Source organism: Acomys russatus, chromosome 24 (assembly GCF_903995435.1).
Source record: "Acomys russatus chromosome 24, mAcoRus1.1, whole genome shotgun sequence".
NCBI lineage: Eukaryota > Metazoa > Chordata > Mammalia > Rodentia > Muridae > Acomys > Acomys russatus.
In genome coordinates, this window is record NC_067160.1 from 45,025,620 (window position 1) to 45,046,418 (window position 20,799).

The 20,799-nt window shown below is 40.3% G+C and overlaps 1 protein-coding gene across 3 annotated transcripts in view; it reads left to right on the forward strand.

Moving 5' to 3' along the window:
• Nr6a1 (nuclear receptor subfamily 6 group A member 1) overlaps positions 1–20,799 on the forward strand; it is a 172,552-nt gene continuing 151,753 nt past the window's right edge. For all 3 annotated transcript variants that reach the window (XM_051167183.1, XM_051167186.1, XM_051167184.1), the window contains exon 1: positions 1–301. In XM_051167183.1, coding sequence (XP_051023140.1) covers positions 202–301 — 100 coding nt within the window. In that variant the 5' untranslated portion in view covers positions 1–201. The remainder of the gene's footprint in view (positions 302–20,799) is intronic.

Genomic DNA, 20,799 nt, shown 5'->3' on the forward strand with positions numbered 1-20,799 from the left:
AGGAGGGAGCTGGCCAGTGCTGAGGGGGCGCGGCGCGGAGGGGTGCAGAGCCCGGCCGCTCTGGGGCTCAGAGTGCGCGGCGGCCAGGAGCCCGCTGGCTCCTGACAGCCCCCTCCCCCCGGTGGACGACCACGACGACGACTACGAGGGCGCGGGTCATGGCGGAGCAGCGAAGCCAGCGGGGGCCCTGAGCACCGCCGCATGGAGCGGGACGAACGGCCACCTAGCGGAGGGGGAGGCGGCGGGGGCTCGGCGGGGTTCCTGGAGCCGCCCGCCGCGCTCCCTCCGCCGCCGCGCAACGGTGAGTGTGGGGCCTTCGGAGTCCGGGCGGCCCCAGCGCCCGCCACCCTCTCTTTCTCTAAACCGACTCTGGCTCCGGGATGCCGGGCGGCCCCTCAGCGTGGACTCCACCCTGGGCTCGGGTCCCGGGTCCCCCTCAGCTCGGACCCTCCCCTCCCCCCGCCCCGTCCCCTCTGAGCCAGATCTTTCTTCTCCCCCAGGGGCCCCTGGTGCACGGAGCACCTTCTTCCTTCATCAGGGGGGTCGCAGAAGCCACACCTTGGCACCCTGCACCTATCCCGGAGCGGTTTCCTCCTCCGCAGCCCCGCGCTTCCTCCCAGCTCCGCGAGCCTCCGCCTCTGCGCAGACCCTAAGGGTCCTCTTCGGACCTCGGTGCCCGCTCCTTGCCCCCCATCGCCCCCCCCCCCCGGCCTCCCCTTGCCCAGGGTCCTTTTCCTAGGCGACGACTTTGTGCTGGATCAGGTCTCCAGAGGGATCCTGGGGCTCCGGGACACCTGCCTTTCCCCGGCATTTGCCGGACGCTTCCCGCGCCGCCGAGCCTAGCTCTTCCGGGGTGCTGGGAATTCCTCACCTGGCCGGGTGGCTCGCGTCCCCTGGTCCAGCGCAGTCCTCAGGTTCCTCGGAGTTGGCTCCGGCTCCCTCCCCCGCTCAGTGCTTTATTTGTTTCTGTTTGATATTTCCCCCTTCGGTGTTTGCGGCGGAATGTTTTTATTGGTAAAGTGTAAGGAGCTTTTGTGAGGTCGTAAAAGGTGAACTTTTGAACTTGGAAAGCGCCCTGGAGCAATTAGCGCAGGCGATAGCCCCGGGAGGCCTGCATTACAAAGGGTGCTCGGTGCGGCAGGCAAACGCTCCCGCGGCAAACCCGATTTATTTATTTATTTGCCCTGCCTTCCACCTTTCACATCTCCTCATTTCCGAATAAAGGGCAGGCTCTCTGAGATCCCTGCCTCCTCCCCTCTCTGCGCCATAAACGCGCAATTCTCTGGAAGATCTAGGACCCGAGCAGTGTCTAACAAGTAACAGATTTCAGATTGAATGCAAACACCAGGACAGTTAGGAGGCACTAAAAATTAATTGCTTTGGCAAGAAGTTTCTCAATCAGGACAGTGACCTGGCAGGTGTGGGGAAAGCAACCTGAAAATATGTCGCTCCGACCCTCGGTTGTGGAATGAATGAATGGGAGCCACAGAAGAGAAATATTGAGGTGTATTTGCTTCTTCATGAGTTTATTCACCAAATATTTATCGTTAATTCAGCAGATCTTTAGTTTCTTTTTCTTTTTTTAGAAGCCAGTTAAGAGGAAAAGCCTCTGTTCAGAAAAGAGCCTGGTTGATTGGATGTGGCGATCCAATGGTGGTGTTTTCGAAGCTCTTGAGTTTTTAAAGAAGTGTGTGATGTGTGGGATCTAGGTGGCTGGGCATCCGGTGGGGACTGATTCTGAATGTGAACATGTGTGGGATCAATAAAATCCCACGTCACAAAGAGGAAGGAAGGAATACAGTCAGGGTAGAAAGGGACAGCGTCTAGGACAACAAAAATAATGGTTCTGGCGTTTTAAAAATTAATTTACTCACAGATCTGGTTTGGTATTAATTGTGAATACTGTAATTCTTGATGTAAAACTTGCCAGGCAGGTTTAAAAATCCAGTCTCCAGGTCTATCGGATATCCATCCCTATTAGTGTGTTTTCGTAATGCCTTCCTGTTCGCAAGTAGTTTCTGTTCCCACCTGTGCTTACTACTAGATGACAGATTTTATTGCAGCCATCACTTTCAACTCTACTTGAGAATATTATTTAAAGAAAGCCAGAGAACAATGCATTTGTTATTAATTATTCATTGGAACATTTTAAAGAACTGAGTGGCAATTTGAGCTCTTAAACAGATTATTTGTTAATACTCATCTTTTCCTTAACTGATCAGAACCATTTAAAAGAATCTTAAGGAACAATCTGTTAAGGCTAAAAAGTGTCTTTAATATTTCACATCAGTCCAAGTTACTGATACAAATATATTCTTTCTTTTTTTTTTGCTGAAAAAGCAATGGGAAATTTTGGCAGCTTAGTTGCTTTAAAAGAAAATATGAAATGTTTGTAACTTAACTTGTTTTTCAGTATAAAAAATATCATGTATAGTGTTTTACAGCTTATGTAAATTAGTACTCATGAAGTGCTCAGAAAAAATTTCAAAATACAAAATAAAGTTTGCTTTTGGAATAGTGGACTTTCTTTCTTCCTTCCTTCCTAATGAATATCCCCCGCCCCCAAGATAGTTTGATTTCTAAGGAGAAAAGTACTCCTTTGATTTTTTTTCTTCCTGGTGACATTTTCATTTTTCGTGAGGTCGTTATCTAGAGAGGAGGTCTTTGGTCTGTGCTGTGAAGACGTAAAGTCCATTGGTGCTGAATTTACAGTCCTCCAGATGTTTTTATGATTCCATCAGAACAGAGCTGCTAGCCTTTTGATGCGCCATCACCCTTCCAGGAATTCCTTGTGCTGACTCTGCTATTTTCGGCTGTGGCTTGTGGTTTTCATAACAAACAACTCATTTAGTTCTAATAGTGATTGCTCCCTTTTGGGATTTCAAAGGAAGATGAATGATTTGAGGGAGCATTTGTTCATTTTTATTTCAAGAGAGGGAAATAGATTTTTAAATATTTAAAGCAAAAGAAGGCTACAAGCCATTGTAAGGAATTAAAAGAATATTTCAATTTCACATTATTGTACTTTGCAGGAAATGAGTTCACTAAATACTGTGTGTTCCCCCCACATGACTTTACCAACAAAATCTTATTTCTTAAATTAACAAGTGCTTTACATCTCACATATAACTTTTTAGTTCTGTGACTTGGAAACTTTATTTTGAAACAACTGAGACTTTTCTGGTTTCCTTAAGGAGAAATCTGAGGTGTTAAATGGCCAAATTTCCAGTCTTGGATGTACCATTTGCCAAATGCTGACTGAGCACAGTATGAGAGTAGCACGCTTACGAATCTGATTCAACATTATGTAGCAGAAAGTTTCATGCGTGTACAAGTACACAAAAGTGCTAGAAGGGAAGCTAATGAAAAAAAATGCTGGCAGACTTTCAAAACATTACATACATATCACTATCTCTTGATTTCCTCCATTTTTTTCTTGTAGGGTTGTGGAGCAAAGGTAGAAAATATATTTTAGCTTAAAACACGTAAGTTTAGAACAGTTGGTAAAATATTTTTTAAATAGAAGAAAATGACTTTATTTGTATGTAAAAACCAGGTTATAGTCATTTTGTTTGTGAAAAGGGGTGAGAATCAGAGAAGACTCTTTATACAGATAAACAGATAGCTTCCTAATGTGTCCGCATGGGTAGTGTGTGATGTACTCAATTCTCTGTAATACCCAGCATGTATTTCCAGAACAGAGGAGTCGTGAAGGAAAGTATTTGCTTTCAAATTTTTGTATTCTTGAGGTCAACTTAAAAATAATTTTTTCTTATAAAATGTTTTCCTGGTTTTGGTTATTCCTTGAACATTTATGGCTGTCTTTGTTTGATAGATGGGATTCAGAGATGTCAGAGTTATTAAGTTATCAAGGAGGCTTGCTACTGAGCCAGGGAATTTTGTTTTGCATATTGAGGTTTTTGTAGCTGAAGTTTTGGATTCGTTTTATTTTAATTGTACATTTTCGAAACACCTGTGGATGTAATGTTGTTATACAATATTCCTAATGTCAACCCCAGTCTTTCTGTTTCCCAGTGTTTACACATAGTTTCGGGTGTTTGATGGTAAGTTATGGAAAATTAGGAGGGAAAACCAAGAAACCTCCAAAACACCCAAGCCCGTGTAACATTGTGAGAGCCATTGTTTAGAAATAAGGAGGCATACTTTATTTGAATGATAGATTTCTTGAGAATTTTGTTCTGTTCTTATGACCTGTTAAACATTTTTTCTAGAACAGTTTCTGAAGAAAAGAGATTTGTTTTCTGTGGGTTACAGTTATTTAAATTATTTTAATAAGACCTTTTTAGTGTACCCAGCAATTCTAATTAACAGTGATTTAGCTTGGGAGGGACCAGGATTTCCTCAGCTGGCTGCTGGGGAGCTGAATTGCCTTTGTCCCCACCCCCAGCTGCAATGAATCGTTTGATCCTCATGCTACCATGGCTGTCATTGAGAAAGCAAATTGAGAGAAAATAAATTGGGAAAATAGCCTACTTTGAGCTTCATTTGCAGTTTTAAATTTTTGTTCTTAAATTTTAGGAATAATTGTAGTTCATACATTTAACTTGTTGAAAGCTAGCCAGTTTTACTATGATATCTAAGAGGAAAATCTCAGATTTCCTTTAAAAAAAAAATACAGGTTTTGTCTTAAATTTTTCAAAAGTTAGTCCTTTGTGCAGTGGGAACAAATTTTTTCAAGGTAGTTTGTCATTTTTCCTTTATTATATAATGCCAGGTGAAGAAAATACAAATTCTTAAGTTTCATGGAGGTAGATGATATAACTTTGTTATATTAAGAATTACCTTCGAAAATTATCTTAAAAAATCATATCCTAATTGCAAGCTCTGAATTTTTAATATTGTTTACAGCAGAAAAACTATTCAACCATAAGCCACAGATGGCAGTAGTAGTGTATTTTTCTGTTTTCTAGACTGAGTTTTGTTTTTAAGAAGGCGTCAATTCTTTGGATACTGTTGATAAGTCAGCTGGCAGGTGTAACGTTTCTCTGGACAGCCGCATGTAATGTATTCTGGGAAACAGATCCCAGCATCTGATTTGGAGATACACTCTGTGGGTGGTTTGTGCCAGAATAGTGACTTACTTCTTCCTGTCAAAGTGAGATTTTGTCAAAAAATAAAAATTGGTAATGGCAATTAAAATAATTGTTAGAGTAGTAAGCTATAAGATTCCTCATGTAGAATTTCTCAGCTTCTTTATTTTCTACTCCTTTCATTTGATAGAACCATGGAATTGTAGATTTCTCTAAAAACATTTCAGAGATCTTTTAGTGTGTTCTCTGCTTTTCCTATTCTTTGTTGTGGTGCTAAGATTTCTATGTTATTTTTCTTCTAAAAGGCTAACTGGGTAAAGGGTTAGTTGAACTTTTCTTGGTATTTGCATATGTTTCCTGGATACATAATCTGATAAAGATTTATGAAAGAGTGCATTAACGTCTATTTAAAAATAAAGGAGAGAGTGACATAGTGTGGAGAACTAGCTTCACTATTTTTTGTTTAAAAGCCTTTCTAATGCATGTGTTCATTCAGCCTTGAAGCAAACCATTTTGGAAGGCCTGAAAGATTCAGTTTGATTGTTTTTGAAAATAATATATATTCTACGGGATCAGACATAATTTCTTATTACTGCAGTTTACTTCAGAGAAGAGACGTCTGAACACCATTGTGTAGCTATAGTGTATACTAAATAATGTAGTTAAAAAGTAATGAGGTAGTACTCACTTGGATTGCATTTTCTACCATTCATCGCTTCTTGATCATTTATTACTAAATTCTTTTAGACTTAATCACTTCCAACATACTGCATCTTTAAATGTAGTTAGTGTCTAAACCAGTGATTATCAAAATGCAATCCACAGACCTCTGAGGCTCCCTGAGAGCCTTTCAGGATGTTTTCTAGGTCAAAACTCTGTGTGTGTGTGTGTGTGTGTGTGTGTGTGTGTGTGTGTGTGTGTGTGTATGTATCTATATTGAATATAAAATATTTTCTAAAAGGTTTCTCTGTGTAGCCCTGGAGGTCCTAGAACTAATTCTGTAAACCAGACTGGCTTTCAAGTTCAGAGAGCCTTCTAACATGTCATTATAATCACAAGACACCTTTTGCCTTTATTGCGCTGTTTACCTTTATACTGATTTTGCAAAGCCAATAGTAGGTAAAAATTGCTGGTGCTTCAGCAGAAATGAAGCCACCAGACAGTATGTAGTCATTGTATTTTTCATATCCATGGTTTTAATTTCTTTTAAATGAGCCATTTTTATTTGCGAATTTTCTTGGAAAAGCATAAAAACGAGTTCAATTTCAACCTTTGAGTGTGTATGTTTGATGTTCTGTGTGAAAAAGTTGACATATTACACAGAAAACTTTTCTGGTACATTCTAAATAGGAAGACTGTTCTGATTTTTTTTGTTTTTCAAGACAGAGTTGGTTCTCTTAGTAGCCCTGGCGTCTAGACTTGTTTTGTAGACCAGGCTGGCCTTGAACTCACAGCGATCTGCCTGCCTCTGCCTCCCTAGTGTTGGGATTACAGGCGTGCGCCACCAAGGCAGGCTGGAAGGTTGTTTTGAGGTAAAGGCTTTGTGACTATGTAGTGAGCTGAACTAGTTGCAGGTTTTCAAGGGCCATCTTATTTATTTGTTTATTTTGGTTTTTCGAGACAGGTTTTCTCTGTGTAGCCTTGACTGTCCTGGAACTCACCCTGTAAACCAGGCTGTGTCTGTCTCCCTAGTGCTGGATTAAAGGCATTTGCCACCACTGCCTGACATAATGAGTTTTGGGTTTTTTTTTTTTTTTTGTTTTGTTTTGTTTTTGTTATTTTTCTCTGTGTAGCCTTGCCTGACCTGGACTCACTTTGTAGGTCAAGCTGGTCTCGAGCTCATACAGATTCACCTGCCACCAAGCCTGGCTCACTGATAAGGTTTTTTTTTTTTTTTTTTAATAGACTCTATCTTAAACTAACCTTTAAGAAAACACTACTTGGGCCGGGCGTGGTGGTGCATGCCTTTAATCCCAGCACTCGGGAGGCAGAGGCAGGCGGATTGCTGTGAGTTCGAGACTAGTCTGGTCTACAAAGCGAGTCCAGGACAGCCAAGGCTAACACAGAGAGACCCTGTCTTGAAAAACCAAAACCAAACCAAACCAAACCAAAAGTAACCACTACTTGGGGCTAGAGAGATGACGGCTCAGTAGTTAAGAGCACTGACTGCTCTTCCAGAGGACCTGAGTTCAATCTCAGTAGCCACAGGCCAGCTTACATTCAAACATACATGCAGACAAAACACCAATGTACATAAAATAAAGATAAAATATATAGAAAAGAAAGAAAGAAAGAAAAAGAAAGAAACAAACCACCACTTGGTGTAAGCCCTTAATCCTAGCACTCAGGAAGCAGAGGCAGGCAGATCTCTGTGAGGTCCACAAAGTGAGTCCAGGACAGCCAAGGCTACATAGAAATGCTGTCTTGAAAAACCAAAAAGAGGGCCTAATGGCTCAGCAGTTAAGAGCACTTGCTACTCTTCCACAGGTCCTGAGTTCAATTCCCAGCACCTACAAGGCAGCTCACAACTGTCTGTAACTTGAGTTTTAGAGGACTGGACACCCTCTCACAGACATACATGCAGGCAAAACACCAATGCAAATAAAATAAATAAATAAAAAGAAAAATGTAAAACGAAAAGAAACCGCTACTTACTGAACTTTGGTATTGACATGAAAGAAAATTACACTTTTTTTAGTACAGGTATTCTTTTTCCAGTTATAAGTCTGTGAGGCCAGATGTTCTGCTTATGCTTCTAGTATACATAGGTATGCTGAGTGGAGTAGGGGATCTAGCTGTGAAGTCAGACATTGAAGAGATTTGTAAAGTGGTGGTGTTCCTACAATTATATGTTTTATTGGAAATGTCCTTGTTAATATATAACATGTAATAAGTTACTAGTTACTTTTAAATGAATAATAGTTTAAAGTTTTTAGGTTTATTTTCCAGTATGAAAAATATTAATACATAAATCCATATAAGGCTAGCTCTTTGGGGTCTCCAGTAATTTTTCAGAGTGTAGAGGGGTTCTTAATACCGTACAGACCAAAATATGGGAGATCTCTGATGTGAGTGAAAAAATACTTAATGTGTAAGAAGGTGGCAACTTAACCATTATTACTAGTACTATTTTGTTTTTTTTCTCCTTTCTCTTCCCCCTTCCTCTCTCTCCTCTTTCTCTTTCCCCTCCCTCTGTCTTCCCTTATCATCTCCCTTCCATTCCATTCCATTTTTTTTTTTTTCTGAGATAGTGTTGTTGCTAAAAGTAGCTTAGGCTGCCAGGTTTATGCCTCTAATCCCAGCACCCGGGGAGGCAAGGCAGGCGGATCTCTGTGAGTTCAAGGCCAGCCTTGTCCACAAAGTAGTCCCAGTCTCAAAAACCAAAATCAAAAATCAAAAAAAAAAAAAAAAAAAGTAGTCAGGTTACCATCAAACACTTCTTTCCTTAGGTTGTCAGTACTGAGGTACATGCAAGCACCACCACCAAGCATCAATGCCTGATGACTTTGGTTCTTTTTTTTCTCCCCCATATGGATTTAAAAAAAATGTACGTTGTGTTCTTCCTGCATGTATGTTTGTGTGAGGGTGTCAGATCACATAGAATTGGAAGTACAGTCAGTTGTGAGCTACGAGCTGCCATGTGGGTGCTGGGATTGAACCTGGGTCCTTTGGAAGAACAGCTAGTGCTTTTAACCACTGAGCCGTCTCTCCAGCCCCATGGATCTTTTACTAGAATACAGTGTATATTATTTTGTTTTCTCTGTTTGAAGCTAAGTGGAATGTGACACAGTTTGCTGTCTTTGAGCTCTGATAATCCATTTGTTACTTCTTCATGAAGCTTGTTGTTTGGTTTTTGTCTTGGGCAGCAGTTTTCCAGTATCACCATTTTTCTGCAAGAAGCATATACTTAAAGTTGTGGAACCAAATCTGGTAACAAAACGAGTAATATTCACTGTAAAATACTCAGAAGAGATACAAGTTACTTTAAAAAGAAGAATAACATGCTTGTGTGAGGGCCCACAGGCTAGCTGGATCTAAATAATTCCTTACTGAGCCTTTCCTCCCAGGTGAGTTGATTGAGTTGACAATTAAAACTAACATGCCTATGGGCTAGTGAGATGGCTCAGCAGTTAAGAGCAATTGCTGTTTTCCAGAGGACCAGAATTCAGTTTCTGGTCCAAGTTGGGCTGCTCATAAATGGTGGTAACTCCAGCTTCAGGGGTTTGGATTTGTACCCACACACAAACACACATACATACACATAATTAAAATAAAATAAAAATCTAGCAAAGGAGCTGGCTTATTTACATTCCTTAGGCAAGAATTTTTTAGGGACTATGTTTGAAGTTGTAGTTTTCACTGAGATAGTAATGAAGTGTGCACAGAAGAAGCAGATGCGCCTGTGGCCTGAGAATACCCTTTCTTAGTGCGAGTCACGTTTTAGTGTTAGTCAGTTACTATGTTGTTAAGAGAGATTTACTCCCTGGTTAGTTGCTAGCTAGAACTCATTCTATAGAACTTGCTGGCTGAAGAAATGTCACATAATGGTGTGAATAACAATTGGAAGTTACTGAATCAGAACCTAGTTTGAGTAAGTAAGGAAAAGTCATTTAAGTATTTGGGGTTCTGTCCTAAGAGCTCTATAATTATCTTCGTGTTTGAGAGTTCAGCTCATTACAAACGTGTTCTATGGAATTTGCAGCTTGACTATAAGGAAATTATTCACTTATCTTTTGATGCCTGGATTTTATATTTCAGATTAAGTCTTTAAATGAGTTCTTTAGTTGAGTCAAATGATTTTGACCCAATTGTTTAAGCCAATCCTTTTCTTCCTCCCTGTTGATACTGTACCCTTTAAATCTGACTTACCCTTTCAGTCCTTTCACCAAAGATGCCTTTTCAACAGGATAATAAACCACCTGGGGAAACCCCCCGCTGACATCATTTAGAGGGCTTTGTTTTTTGGAAGTGCTGCTAGTGCCAACCTGGGAGGAAGGATGTTAGTTAAATGGTGTGAGAGGCAAAGAGCAGGGACTGGAGCAGCGGTTTTCAGCCTCCCTAACACTGTGACCCTTTCATACAGTTCCTCATGTTGTGGTGACCCCAACCATAATATTATTTTCATTAGTACTTCATAGTTGTAATTTTGCTGCTGTTATGAATCATAAATAGTGCATTTTCTGATGGTTTTAGGTGACCCCTGTGAAAGGGTCGTTCGACCTCCCAAAGGAGTTATGTCCCACAGGATGAGAACCATTGGACTGGAGTGTAACTCAACGAAGATGCTGGCTATGTAGCCTTGTCATGTCCTTCCTCTGAATTTCAGTTTTCCCCTTATTAATAGCTAACTTGTAGTGTTTATACATTATTTTAAGCCTCTTCCATATGTTTAACTTACTTCTTCCTTATAACCCTGTGAGCCACGACTCTGCTATGCCTGTTTTACAATTTAGAAACTGAGGCCAGGGGCCTAGAGAGGTAGTTCATCTGTTAATGGCTCTTGCCTCTCAATACTGAGAACTCCGGAAGCTGCTCCTTCAAGTTCACATGCCTGCCTGTGTACACATATGCTGTAATTGTTTGTTTTGTTTTGTTTTGTTTTCTTTTTAAAGAAAAACCAATTCTGAAGCTCATGGAGTTTAATTTAAGCCTCCACTCCATTTCACATAACAGGCTAATGATTTGTTTTTTAGGCTAAATATGCCCATCTCCATATCTATCTTTCTTTCTTTCTCTCTTAAACTATTTATTTAGTATACTATGTTCTGCCTGCATGTACGCCTGCAGGCCGGAAGAGGGCACCAATCTCATTCTAGATGGCTGTGAGCCACCATGTGGTTGCTGGGAATTGAACTCAGGAACTCTGGAAGAGCAGACAGTGCTCTTAACCTTTGAGACATCTCTCTAGCCCTCTCCATATATTTCTAATGTCTCTGAAATTGCCTGATGGTGTACTAGGATTAGGTACAAGGTCTGTGAAGTACTAAGCACAATGTTTACCCCAAAACAGACGTCTGAGATCGCAGGCTATTTATATTTGTTGAGAAAGTCCAGCATTTAGCTCCAATAGATGAGAGTCAACAAAATCCACTCTGTGTTGGAAGCAACGGTTTCTTCTTCATTGCATGATGGATTTTTTTGTTTGTTTGGTTTTTGTTTTTGTTTTTCGAGACAGGGTCTCTCTGTGTTAGCCTTGCCTGTCCTGGACTCACTTTGTAGACCAGGCTGGCCTTGAACTCGCAGCAATCCGCCTGCCTCTGCCTCCCGAGTGCTGGGATTAAAGCTGTGCACCACCATGCCTGGCTTCAGCAGTGTGTTTTAACAAGTTCATTGAACCTAATTCTAAAGTATGATGTGCCCTCCTGAAACTAGAACAAAGTTTCTATTTAGAAAGTTGGTTCTCCTTATAATTTAAAAGACACTAGATATCCAAGATTAAGGTGAAATGGCTAATAAACTGTTTGACTGAATTTGAGGAAAATGTGGCCTTTTTGCCTACAACCTTTTTTATCTCTTTTTTAAAAATTTATTTATTATATATACAGTATTCTGCCTGTGTATATTCCTGCATGCCAGAAGAGGGAACCAGATCTCATTGTAGATGGTTGTGAGCCATCATGTGGTTGCTGGGATTTGAACTCAGGACCTCTGGAAGAGTAACCACTGCTCTTAACCTCTGAGCCATCTCTCTAGCCCCAACCCTTTTCATTTCTGATATACAAATGCTGGTTATATGAAAAGGGAGATCCAGTTCAAAGAGGTTGATCAGGCCTTCTGCAAATGGAATTATAAATGCTAGTGGCCTAAGGCACCTCCAAGCTGGTATGCTTGGGTTCTGGTTCTCTCTCTGTCTTAAAAGTGTAATGTCTTTAAAAAAAAAAAAAGTATGATGTCTTATGGATATACCTGTAAAATAAAACTAAATTCATTAATCCCCAGAATGATTTTCCAGCTTTCTGATGAGAATGAATTGGAAGAATAGGAAGTTGGAATTTAAGGAGCTCTGTATAAACAAACTCTTCACATTTCAGCCTCAGAGGTTTGGATTTCAGCTACTATCTCTTCTTCCTCCTCCTCCTCCTCCTCCTCCTCCTCCTCCTCCTCTTCCTCCTCCTCCTCCTCCTCTTCTTCCTCCTCCTCCTCCTCTTCCTTCTCCATCTTCTCCCCCCCCCCCTCCCAGACAGGGTTTCTCTGTGAAGCCATGGCTCTTCTGGACTCACTTTGTAGACCAGGCTGGCCTCGAACTCACAAAGATCTGCTTGCCTCTGCCTCCTAGAGTGCTGGGATGACAAGTGTGCACCATCACGTCCTGCTATCTAATCATTTTTACATACATTAGAAGGCCTGGTTTCTGTAAAGTGTACAGTCATGAGACTTATGTGTAAATTCCTGTGGAAGTCACCTTTCTGTTTATAATTAAGAGTACTAACATTATGGTGATTTGTCGTGTAAATTTGAGAGAAATTCAAGTTTTTGTTTTGATTTTTTAAACAGGATCACCTTTTACCCCCTTTGTAACCTGTTTCTGCCACACTTTCTCTTTTGTGAGTAGTTTCACTTACTGAGCAAAGTTTGCTGATTTCAGAGGTTTTCCTTATTCCTTGTAAAGGGATTTTTAACTGGAAAACTTATTTAGCATCAAGAAGACTACCATCTTCTGAAGATCAAATGTCTTGCATTTGAGAACATTGATTTAGAACACGATAAAGAAAATTGCAAAACAGAAGGGAAACCTTAAATGCTGCAGAACTGTGAAAGGGGAGCCCAGCAGGAAAGGGGCAGCTGTGCCATGGGGGAGGGGCAAGTGGGGAGTGCAGCCTGGAGTTGCTTCTGAAATACTCATCAATCATTTTACTGGCACCAGGAAGCCATCATCCTTTAGAGAAGAGAGCTTAATCAGTCACCTAATGTGGGAAAGCACAATTGCTTTTCCCCACAAATTTCCTTTCTTGCTGACAAACTGAATCTCAAAGATGATGCTCAGGATGCAATGATTATGTCAGTTACTGAAATACTGTGATGACAATTGAAGATGAAATTTCCTGTCTGCTGTGAGCATATTCCAAAAATATTACACATAAGTTTGCTTTTCACACATTTCCATTCATTAAAAGCTTAGAATTTATGGGTAACTTGTAAAGTATTATAAATTTATTCTCAGACAGCCTAGTTTTGCAAATGCTTTGTTTGTAAAGCAGTGCTACAGCATTGTGTAAGGGGCATATTCTGGGGAGCAACAGTTGGAAATGCTTGCATACAAAAACAGGTGGGAGGGCTTTGTTAGCTTGTATTTAGATTTTAAATAGTGATTTCTTGTGAGTTGAGTTACCAATTGCTTTCTGGGCTTTAGGCATAAGCTCCTTAACAATTTGCTGTTTTTAAGATTGAAAATATAACCCTACGTTCTTTCTTTCTTTTTTGTTTTTTTTGAGACAGAGTTTCTCTGTGTAGCCTTGGTTGTCCTGTAGACCAGACTGGCCTCGAGCTCACAGCGATCCACTTGCCTCTGCCTCCTGAGTGCTGAGATTAAAGGCGTGCACCACCACCGTCTGGTAACTTTTTTTTTTATTTAAACTTTTTCTTCATAGCTTCTTTTTTTTTTTTTTTTTTTTTGAGGGGAGGTTTGTTCTTTTTGTGACCAGATGGTAAAAACTCTTGCTTTATATTTTATTTTTTCTTTTTAAAAGTATTTTATTTATTTATTTTATGTATATTTCTGTCTGAATGTACAGAAGAGGGCATTAGAGGGTATAGCTAGATGGTTGTGAGCCACCATGTGGTTGCTGAGAATTGAACTGCAATAACTAACTATTTTGAAAGAAGTACTTATGCTACAGGTAGCATTGAGACATTGGTATGCTATTTGCTTTGTTCTTCTTCTTCTTCTTATTTGCCAGATAAAGTAATTTCTAATAATAATATATATCTATATTTTTTTTTCTCCTGAGAGGGGGACAGGTATGCATACTTTGTTTGTTTTGTGTGTATGTGGTGTGTAGGTGTGTACTGGAGGCCAGAGTTTGACTCCTAAATAAATCTCTATTTTTTTTACTGAGACAGGGTCATTGACTGAGATTTAGTCTAGCTATCCAGCTAGGATTACAGACAAGCTGGCCTTGGCTATTGTGAGCTGACTTCTGGTTCTTACACATCCATGGCAAACACTCTCCACTGAGCCGGTTCCCCAGCCCCACTTTTTTTAATCTTTGAGATTCTACTACTGTTTTTCCTCCTACAGTTTGCTTCCACCTCCCACCTCAGTCTTTTCATCATGGGCAGAGCAGTGCTTGCAGACCCTTCTGCTGTTGGGGTCTTCTTCTCAGAGATCGATGTTGACTAGGTGATGGAAAGCACTTTGCTAGTTGTTATTTTAAAAGAATGGTGTGTGTTTGAATACAGTTATATCATTTTCCATAGTGTCTTCAGCAACTGAGTGGGTGGGACTGGAAAATTAGGCACATGGAAGGAGAAATTAAATGAATTTCTTTAGAAATAAGCATATTTTTTTTTAATAGGTTCCTGATCCTGCTTAGAGTTTTATGGCTAGAAGACCTAAGTTATCTCAGAATAATTTGTAAGGTTCTTGCAACCTTTATTGTTGTCATTTTATTTTATTTTATTTTTTATTTGAGATGAGATTTCTCTGTGTAAACCAGGGGGCTACCAAATTTAAGAGCTCATCTTGCCTCAGCCTCTCAAGTGCTGGCATTAAAGGTGTGCATCAGCACATCTAGCTCACTCAGAAGGTTTTTCTTGTTTGTTTGTTAGTTGTTTTGGTTTTTTGAGACAGGGTTTCTTTGTGTAGTCCTGGCTGTCCTGGACTAGCTTTCTAGACCAGGCTGGCCTTGAACTCACAGCGATCTGACTGCCTCTGCCTCCCGAGTGCTGGGATTAAAGGCATGCACCACCACACTTGGCTCCAGAAGGGTTTTCTTTTGTTTTTGTTTTTGTTTTTTTTGTTTTTTTTCAAATGATAAAATATTAAGAATAGAATTATCATACATCATGGTTGGTTTGGGAATAGCTGGTTTTTTTTTTTAATGACTTAATTTTAATTTATGTGCGTTGGTGGGAGGGTGTCAGATCTTGAAGTTACAGACTGCTATGAGCTGCCATGTGGGTGCTGGGAATTGAACCCAGGTCCTTTGGAAGAGCAGGCAGTGCTCTTAACCACTGAGCCATCTCCCTAACCCCCACGCTCAGAAGTTTTTGTAGTAGTGGTTTCAGAGTGAAATAGAAACATTTTTGGAGCCTAGATATCTATAAAATTTTAATTAGAAGTAATTTAAAAGTCAAAGAGTCCTGTAGTCACTTAAGTTTTTATTGGTTGAGAGTGAGCACAGACATTTGAGTGTTGTTTTGTTTCTTTGCACTTGCTACTGGTTGGCAGAACTTGAAGCTCAGTAGTTTTTTAAATGTTGCTAAAATTATTTATTTATTTTTATTTTATGTGCATTGGTATTTTGCTTCCATATTTGTTTGTGTGAGGGTGTCAGATTCCCTCGAACTGGAGTTATAGACAGTTGTGAGCTTCCATGTGCGTGCTGGGAATTGAACCCAGGTCCTGTGGAAGAGTAGCTAGTGCTCTTAACTGCTGAGTCATCTCTTCAGTCCCAGATTTTATTTTGTTGTTATTTATTTATTTTTTTAAAAAGATTTATTTATTTATTATTATGTATACAGGCTGCATGTACACCTGCAGGTCAGAAGAAAGCATTAGGTCACATTATAGATGTTTGTAAGCCACCATGTTGTTGCTGGGAATTAAACTCAGGACCTCTGGAATAGCAGCCAGTGCTCTTAACCTCTGAGCCATCTCTCCAGCCTGCCAGATTTTATTTTATTTTATTTTGTTTTTTCAAGACAGGCTCTGCGTCTGTCTGTGTTAGCCTTGGCTGTCTTGGACTTGCTTTGTAGACCAGGCTGGCCTCGAACTCACAGTGATCTGCTTGCTTCTGCCTCCCAAGTGCTGGCATTAGAGGCATGTGCCACCATGCTCGGCTCCCAAGTTTTATTTTTTATAATACTTTTCTAATAAGTGAATAAGTGGGCTGGGTGGGTGCACACTTTTATTGGGAGGCAGAGGCAGGTGGTTCTCTGAGTTCGAGGCCAGGCTGGTCTACAGGACAAGTTCCAGGACAGCTCGTAATATACACAGAGAAACCCTGACTCAGAAAAAAAAGAAAGAAAGAGGGAAAAAGAAAGAAAGAGAATAATCCATCTGCTCTTTCCCTGGTCTGTATGAGTGGATGTTTTGTCTTCAAATCCTGTTTGGTAATTAAAAGTCTTGAAATTACCTTGAATCTGACTGAACTATAAAAGCTGTTAACTTTATAGCATTTGTTGATTTCCGAAGAGATGAGGTAGAAAGTCTCCTACTAGCTACAACACAAGTGCCTTGGGTGTACACTGAAATAATTAATAGCATACTCTTAAGTACAAAAGAGAAGCTCAAAATAGGCTACAAAATGTCATTTATTTGTTGAGCATTTAAAATGTATACTTGAAAGGGTTTAAGGTATGGCGGCATTTTATAGTGTCATTTTGTGCTATTCAAACTTGCTAAAAAGATCTCTCTTTACCATCATAACATCAAAAAGATTTTTGAACCCAGTAGGGAATCAGAAGAAATATTTTAACATACTTTAGAAATAACAGTTAATGATCTTCAAATATTTCATAGGAAAGAGTAGGGACTTCGGTAGTAAGAGTTTCTGATTATACTCAGGCAGTGTAAAGTAAACATTAGTATTTACAAAGTGTGTGTGTGTTCATTTCAGTGCTACAAGATTTGTTCTGTAATCTCATGAGCAGTAGCTTTGTCCTGGCTAAATAAATAAATAAATGGTGTTTCTGTTTAGATTCTCCACGTACTACCTCATTTTGTGGTCCAGTAAGACTAGTGATCTACATCATTTATCATTGTCTCTCAAAACAAAACAGCAAACACCAAGATTAACTCAGCTCTGACTTAGGGTTTGTGTTCTAACACAGTGGTTCTCAACCTTCCTAATGTTGTGACCCCATTGTGTCACATTGTGGTGACCCCAAACATAAAATTATTTTTATTGTTACTTCATAATTTTGGTCTTATGAATCATAATGTAAATATCTAATGTGTGACCTGTGTGGAAGGGTTGTTTGGCTGCAAAGGGGTTCCATCCCACAGGTTGAAATCTGCTGCTCTCGCACGTCTGCCAGTCACTACAACAGAACAGGTGTTGAAATAGTTTTCCCTTCCCATACTGCTGAAGTTTCTCAACTACAGCAACTGCTTACTTAGAGGTTAGGTTCGGTGGCATGATTTTGGTAAAGTTAAGAATATATCCATTTTACTTTAGGAATCCTATTTCCTGTTGTTGTTGATGATGTTTTTTTTTTTTTAATTTATTTATTTATTGTTTATACAGTTTTCTGCCCACATGTGTGCCTGCACACTGGAAGAAAGCACCAAATCTCATTATAGATGGTTGTGAGCCAACATGTGATTGCTGGGAATTGAACTCAGAACTTTTGGAAGAACAGACAATGCTCTTAACATCTAAGCCATCTCTCCAGCCCATTGGTGGTGTTTTGAGATGGGGTTTCTCTGTGGAGTCTTGGCTGTCCTAGACTCACTTTGCAGACCAGGTTGGCCTCCAACTCACAAACATCCTCTGGCCTCTGCCTCCTGAGTGCTGGGACTAAAGGCGTGCACCACCATGCCTAGTAATTTTTTTTTTTTCTTTTTTTTTTTTAATCTGTCTTTTAGTGAGGGTTCTCTATAGTAATAGAATTTATAGAATGAGTCTTTCTATATAGAAAGGGGATTTATTAGAATGATTTACACAGGATGCAGTCTAACTAATCCAACAATGGCTGGCTATGAATCCAGCCATGAAGTCCAAGAATCCAGTAGTAGTTGCTTAGTCTATAAGGCTGGGTGGGTGTCTTAGCCGAGTCTTCAGTATACACTGGAATCCTGAAGAAGTTGGTTCTAATGCCAGTGAAAGAAAGGACTTGCTAGCAAGGCGAGGGCAAGCAGGCAAAAAGCAAACGCTTCTTTATTTTAGAAGGTGTGGGGCTCAGATTAAAGAAAGATGTGTCTTCCGCCTCAAGATCTGTTTTAGAAGTTGATATTCCAGCTGGGCTTGGTGGCTCACACCTTTAATCCCAGCACTCAGGAGGCAGAGGCAGGTGGATCGCTGTGAGTTTAAGGTCAGCCTGGTCTACAAAGAGAGTCCAGAATGGCCAAGATAACACAGAGGAACCCTGTTTCGAAAAAAAAAAAAAATAATAAAACAAAACAAAGAAGTTGATCTTCCTACTTCAAATTAAGCAAAAATCCCTTACTGTGGTATGCCCTTCACTTTTGGGTTTTAGTTAATTCCAGATGTAGTCAAATTGATAGCTGAGAACAGCCATCGCAATCTGTAAAGTTAATATGATAGTTAAGGAAACCAGTTTCCTGAAATCCAACTTGTCGAAAACCAGTTTGCCGCACATCCAATTACTTATATCTGATTCAGTAATCAGTTTGCTGAATTAGCTTTGCATAATTTACAGTTGTTAATCTCCTTAATTGCTGTTCTGTGATTTCCCTTCTCCCATTTTCCTTCCTGGTTTCTTTTCTATTCTCTGTAGCAAAACCTAGCAGTATATCTCTACCAGCCAAGGCTTCTCGCTGTCCTAGTTCTTTCTCTCCAGCAAATTAAACATTCTTGAAAGTAGTATTACTTTATTGTTTGATTTTAAACTTGTTAGAAATCCTGAAAAGGCAGGCAAAATGTCCCATGAGTGAGAATTGTTATAAACCTGTAAATCTAGAAATTGGCCTGGATATCTGGATATCTGGTCCTTTGATGAATCAGCTTGGAATTAACCTCATGCATGGGTTTGGGAGAAATGAAGCCATATATGTAAAGTGCCTATTATCATACATTGGTAGGATGCATTAAGTACTTAGTGTTGTTTTTGTCTCTTCCCCTTCTTTTTCCACTCTTCCCCCTTCTCCTCCCCACTGTCCACCTCTCCTCTGCTTTATACCGTCCCCTTCTTTCCCCTCCTCCTGTGTGCTCTTCCTTTCTCACTCTTTTTTTTTTTTTTTTGAGACAGGGTTTCTTTGTGTAGCCTTGGCTTCTTTGTGTAGCCTTGGCTGTCCTAGACTCACTTTGTAGACCAGGCTGGCCTTGAAGTCACAGCGATTCGCCTGCCTTTGCCTCTTGAGTGCTGGGATTAAAGGCGTGCGCCACTGCCAGGCCTCATTCTCTTCTTTTGTCAGGTTTTCTGGAAGCACTTCTCAGGGCTCAACTCACCTGTGGGCTCCAGTACGGTAGTAGATGCTGAAAACTGACCAGGAGTTCTTAACCTGTAGGGAGTTTAAGGACCCTTTCACCGGGCTGACTAAGACCATCAGAAAATACTGATATTTACATTACGATTTACAACGGTAGCAAAATTATAGTTCTGAAGTAGCAATGAAATAATTTTATGGTTGGAGGTCGCTACAATATGAGGCACTGTATTTAAAGGGCTGCACCATTAGGAAGGTTGAGAACCTCTGGTCTAGACTCTTGTATTGAATTTGCCCAAATGAAATGCCTTAAAACAACAACAACAACAACGCCAAAGTGTTGGTGTCGTGCCATGTGTGTGGAAGTTGGAGGGCAGCATATGGAGTCATTCTCTTTTCACTCTGGCTCCTGAGAGTTTGGGGGGCAAGTGCTCTTACCCACTGAGGAATCTTCAGCCCTAAGCTTCTAGCTTGGGCGTCTGTTGTAGAATTGCCTTCCTTCCTTCCTTCTTACCCTACCCTTGGGAACCAGCTTTTCCATGGTTTAAGATAGGTACTACTTTTTCTGTAGCACTTTATTCCCAGTCACTTGCATGCAACTAGAATTATGAGTCCTAGGAGAGCAGACTTCAGCTTTTTCAGTAAAGCAAGGTCCCCAGAGGTACTTACTGGGGAGCATTTCAACTAAAGCATATGCTCCTTCTTTTAATACACAGGAAGCCTGGCGTTCCCAGTCCCACGCAAAGCTTTTCCCTGGAGTTCTCTGTAAGTGCTTTCTGATCATATCCTTAAAAAGAAAAGGAACAAATAGGTGTTAGATACTGAGAACCAGACATTGTGCTACATTAACTCATGTGGTCATTTCCACATTTCCTTTGAAAGATGATACGAGCCCATATTATAGATGAGTGAACTGAGACTTAGAGTTGACATTAACATGACTTAACACCATTATTCCAGTACATCAGCCACCCTTCCAGTTCTGGGGGATCGATTGAACCCTGCATATTGGTCTTCTAAACCAATATTTTTCAAACTTTACTCTTTCTTGTATAAGTTCTTTTATTTAATATTTTAAATATCAAATAATAATATTTTGCAAATCACAACTTTTCTTTTACATTTATCTACTCATTATATATGTATGTGTGTGCATGAGTTCTTGGCACAGTATTTGTATGGAAATCAGAGGGCAACATTTGGGAGTTGGTTCTCTGTACTATGTAAACTAAAACTTTTATTAGATAAGTCCCTGCTGGCTTAGAACAACTCAGTGTGTAGACAGGCTGGATCTGCCCACCTCTTCTTCCTGAGTGCTGGGATTAAAGCATGGGCCACTATGCCTACCTACCATGGCTTTTTTTTTTTTTTTTTTAATGATATGGAGAGATATATTTGGGGGAAGGAAAGGGGAGAGGAGTTAGGGCCTGAGTGGGCCATGGGGTTAGAGAGAGACTGTGTGTGTGTGTGTGTGTG